This window comes from Lingula anatina, chromosome 5, assembly GCF_051362555.1.
Source record: "Lingula anatina isolate TDL-2025a chromosome 5, LinAna3.0, whole genome shotgun sequence".
In the NCBI taxonomy this organism is placed as follows: Eukaryota; Metazoa; Brachiopoda; class Lingulata; order Lingulida; family Lingulidae; genus Lingula; species Lingula anatina.
The window spans coordinates 18159253-18164151 of NC_141771.1; the positions used below are offsets into that span (position 1 = coordinate 18159253).

The 4899-nt window shown below is 43.0% G+C and overlaps 1 protein-coding gene across 1 annotated transcript; it reads right to left on the bottom strand.

Annotated features, from left to right (window-relative positions):
• Positions 1-995: 995 nt before the first annotated feature.
• Positions 996-4120, bottom strand: LOC106158600 (uncharacterized). The gene is made up of 5 exons (XM_013534658.3): positions 3887-4120; positions 3215-3463; positions 2763-2886; positions 2201-2293; positions 996-1923 (listed from the first exon to the last, which is right to left on the bottom strand). Exons 1-5 carry the CDS (start codon positions 4049-4051, stop codon positions 1223-1225), a joined length of 1332 nt encoding a protein of 443 aa, XP_013390112.2. The 5' UTR covers positions 4052-4120; the 3' UTR covers positions 996-1222.
• Between the last annotated feature and the right edge of the window lie 779 nt (positions 4121-4899).

The following is a 4899-nucleotide window of genomic DNA, read 5'->3' on the forward strand; positions in this document are numbered from 1 at the left end:
ACTGACTTAAGTTTGGTGCCAGCGCCCGTCTGCCTAGGTGGGTCAACGGCCAAACTCTACCCGCCGTTCTTCATCATTACTGGGCTCCGTATCTCGAAAGGTTCGCTATGTTGCGCACATGCGCAAGTGTCTCGATTCCATAACCGATTCTATTTCGAGATACGGGGAAATGGAATCTAGACACTTGCGCACGTGCGCAACATGGCGAATCTTTCGAGATACGGGGCCCTGGTGGACCTGGCATTTCTCTGTTGTGACTTGGATGCGGTAGTTGCGCCGACAAATTACAGAAATCGTACGGCTTTGAATTTTACAGCACGAATCGCTGAGGTATATGCCATGTAAACGAGAGCGAAGAGCGAGTGGATGCCCTATACACTGTCTGACCCCGAATTTTGCTGAGGGGGGTAAGGTTAAAAAAGGCAATTTTTATACCTTTTAATGGTAACATTTTTAAATGCGAGGGGGAAGGGGGGCGAAGGTGAAGAGAATTTTTTCTGTCCCATGAAGTGGATACAACTATTATGGCGCAAATATAGAATGACGAATACCAGCATATTAAGGAAGAACAAATTATTAAACTAAATGTAGATTTGAAGTGCATCTGCAACTTAGATTGTAACGAAGGACACGACACAATGTCTGATGATCTCTCTACAGTTACTCAAGGTAATATCAACTGCATTACTACAGTAGTTTAATCTACAAATGCGGTAGCTGTGACGACAAACAGTCGATTTTGAATTTTATCACGGTATCTCAGCGAATCGTGTGTCTTAACTGCATGCAAACGTTGTTTCACTCACACCGTGCTAAATTCTTGTATACTTATCTACATGTATGACTGGAAGTTCATGGATTTTATGTCTCTTAATTGTCAAGGTTCTTAAAATTTAGAAGCCCTGCTATTGTTGATTCGCTTGTGCTGAAGAGTGATACTCAATACATCAACAAAACTATTCGTTCTACCATAAATGCAATCAATAATCTAACTCTTGTCGATGCTTGGCAATCTCATTTTATTCAAACCACCAACGAGGCATTTTTTAGAAAACACCATCAAAATCAATGGTTTATATGTATTCGTAACATGTGCAGAGCCGTTACCAAAACACCCTGTTTTTTCAAGGTATTTTGCATAGTACACATACCCATTATTACCTTAGGGCAAGCAGGGTAAAGTCAGTGCTCTAAACTTCAGGGTGTCTTTAATGTGGTCAGTCTACTGGCGAGTACATTTACAATGAGTGGGAGGACAGTAGCCTGCCATACAGTTGTTCCTGCACCAAGTCTTCATGCCGAAGCGTATAGCCTGAGGACCCACCCACTCACACACCAAGCGTCCTTTGTTGGGCTTGGCAGGTCGCTTGGTTGTAGTTGGTTCGGGAGTAGTTACTTTTGCTGCTGTTGGTTTTACGGTGGTAGTCGGTTTCTCCGTGGTGGTCGTGGTAGTAGATGGAGTGGTTGGTTTCATGGTTGTTGTTGGTTCTTGCGTAGTAGTCGGTTTCTCCTTGGTAGTGGTGGTCGTAGATGGAGTGGTTGGTTTCATGGTTGTTGTTGGTTCTTGTGTGGTAGTCGGTTTCTCCGTGGTGGTGGTGGTGGTAGATGGAGTAGTAGGTTCCACTGTCGTAGTTGGTTTTTCAGTGGTAGTCGGTTTCTCCGTAGTTGTGGTAGTTGAGAAAGTAGTAGTAGGTTCCACTGTTGTCGGTTTTGGGGTGGCAGGCGGTTTTTCAGTGGGAAGAGTAGTCGTTGCAGTGGTAGTGGTAGGGAGTGTATTGGAACCTGTGACACTGGGAACGGACACTGTAGTTGTTGAAGGTGTATTTGTGGTTGAGGTAGAGGGCTCTACGGTGGAAGACGCAGCTGTAGATGGCACCGCGCTGGTGGACAAGTTGCCTGTAAATGACCCGCTGTCATCAGCGACTGAAATAAGAAATAGGCTTAAAACATACTGCATCTAGACCAAACTGATATCTAATCAATTACTGATATTACGATTCCGGTGGCAAAGACAACGTCCATGTACATTGTCCCTGCACAAACGATTGTCTTATTAAAGTAGGTGAAAAAAGGCTTACGTGATATGTTTCAATTATCTCACGCACCACGTACAGTATATCCGTCACACAATGTCCGTAACACTATGTCCGTAACACTACAGTGTATGTGCACAACAAGGAAAATGTAACATTATAAATACCTATGGCAACGTCCGCGCAGTTGATAAACTCTTCCTGTGGACCACAGCCAGTACAAGCACGACCAGTATCTGGGTCAGTGCCCCAGCTATTACCTAGAAAAGTTGGAAAAGAAGCAGGTTTGATGAGAGAACGTATGGAATGGCACAGCTAGAGAAGGTTCGTATCCTGAGGGTGGCTGGGGTAGGGGGGTTGAGACATTTCACTCCCATATTCCAGACAGTTATATACCCCTTACTGTGTTAATTCCAGCGGATTGCTTTACCGTATGGAAATGTGGACGTTTTGTAAATGCGCCTTGCTGACAATTCAAAAATAACCATATTGCGTCATTTTGCGTCACCAGGCAATGCAGCTTTGCCAACGAGATAGCTTTCGATATTCAGAAATATATGTTGTTAATAATGTTATTTTTAACAAAACAACTCCTGAAATGATTTTAAAATCAAGACTTCCTGTATGTAGATTAAGTATTGTTCGTAACGAAATTTTACACCATGCAAAACGATGGAATGCATAAATATAACTCACACTTTCATATAAAAGGAGAAAATGGACCCCTACCTGTATGGTATTTCCACTGCATAACGCACTGAGAACACACCATGCCAGCCGGCAGCTTGTACTTCATCTTGTAGACACTGGCGCCACCTGTGATAGGGAACCGCACACCACTGTCGTCTGCTCGCTGTAGAGGCAGAATGATTTGAAAGAAAAAACGTTCTAAGATAATTACATAAGGACTTGGTGTTCTCGGGATTTATTTATACACTGTGCGTAATTTTAACCCGGTGTTTAATTACAAGCATTTAAATCGTTGAAATATGCTGCTTATTGTACCGTTATGGGACATATAAAAATCGTGATTGGTTATTGCACATAATAGTTTACAACAGTAACAAGTAGAATGTCACTATCAGTACGCACGTCGAAAAAGCCGATGTGAATGGAAAGTAAGTTAAGCAATCATACTGATGAGAGCGGATGGGAGGGTGTGTGGAAGGAAATGTCCTTACCCTCAATACGTGTTTATCCAAACATTCCTGGCTAGCAGGTGTGTTGGGATCATTATGAGGGCAAATCCTGAACTCGAAATATCCCAGATGAGCCGCAGTCAACTCCACAGCTATATCGATGACGTCTTCTGATTGGTAGGTGCGCACGATGGTGCCGGTTGCGTAGGGACCGCCCGCTTCATGATCACGTGGTCCGTCATACGGGTCACCACAGATGCCACATTTCCCGCCATTTGTTACCCATTGTCTCTGAAAAGTAAATGATAAATAAAGTAAATAAACAAAGGAGACAGCAATCAAACAGAAATAAACAGAAGTGACATTTACTTCTGTCTTTTCCCTCTCAACATCCGGGCCTTTCATTTGGACAATTTTCTGTATTACAGTCATTTTGATTTATCTCGATTGTACGTATTTTGCTTTACTTTCATGTAGTCTGTCAAAAACATCAAAAGTGCATTAGAATGAGGTTCCCAAAACAGTTTATTTCCCGAATTCTGATTTCATATAAACATGGGCGGAGGCCTTAATCCAACTTTGTAACTCAGAGACCAGGTTCCTATGCGATACAAAGTGCAACAAATACTATACAGGGACAAAATTTATATTTCTTTTGTTATTCCAATAAAAAAGTAAAATAAATTAAAGATATCATGTGACACGTCCACGTACCCTGGAGCCTCCGCAAAACAGTCCATGGTCGTTGGTGTTGGTTGGCGTTTTGAACCCGTATCTCCACGCGCTATTCCGGGAAGGAGGATCGATTAAACGCCCGTGACCAGACACCTCAGCGGTGACAAGAAACCCGACCAGAGCAAGAAGCAGTAAGTCTGACATTGCAAAGACACTGGTGACCACGCAATGTGCGGTATACTCGGTTGACTTACAAGCTCCAACTGAGAAGGTTATCTTTTGGGTTAGGATTTAAAGGATCGTTTGGTCACGACTTGCCACCTTTGCAATGGTGGGTGGTCCAGGTACTACATGTAGTGGAGGTGTAAAGCACACATGATGTGGCGAGTTCAGGGACAGATCCAGGGTTATTTGAAGGGGGTCTGCGGATTCGAAGCCGACCCCCTCCCCTTGGTTAGGGTTTCAGGCCCTCCCTTACACCCCCCCTAAACCCGCCGCTGGAGTTGTTTTAATGACGCATGACAGTACTTGGTCCCCATCATTTACATTCTGTCTCCACATATTACAAAATATAAGGAACCAGTCTTGTAATATCAGGGTCAAGCTAAAAACTTTTCAATTACCCCTCGTTATCTCCCTCTTGTACATGTGGCAGTCGGAGACTCAGGAACTAACGTGTGAACGGAACATGAGGTGCTTATCTAATCTCGGTCAAGGTCTCACATTCTCAAACGTAAAGGTCAACTCGAGGTCAAGGCGATCCGCTCTGCACTTAGATTCGATGTCTTACAAAGGGGTGGATTAAAGCCGTCTAGATCTTATGGAAGACGGTCAGAATTTTTAAGTTTACATTGACGGGTATCTAATTTTTTTTGTCAGAAGAGGATCGAAATTTTAGGATGGATTAAAAAAGACAATTTGGAAGACTGTCAGTAAATATATCTGGAGCTGACCCTGTTATTCCATGTGAAATTTAATAATTTAATTCTTAAAGACTGGCGTTCTTCTTTGATCTTCACCGGACATGTTCAAGATTCCACTTCACAACAGAA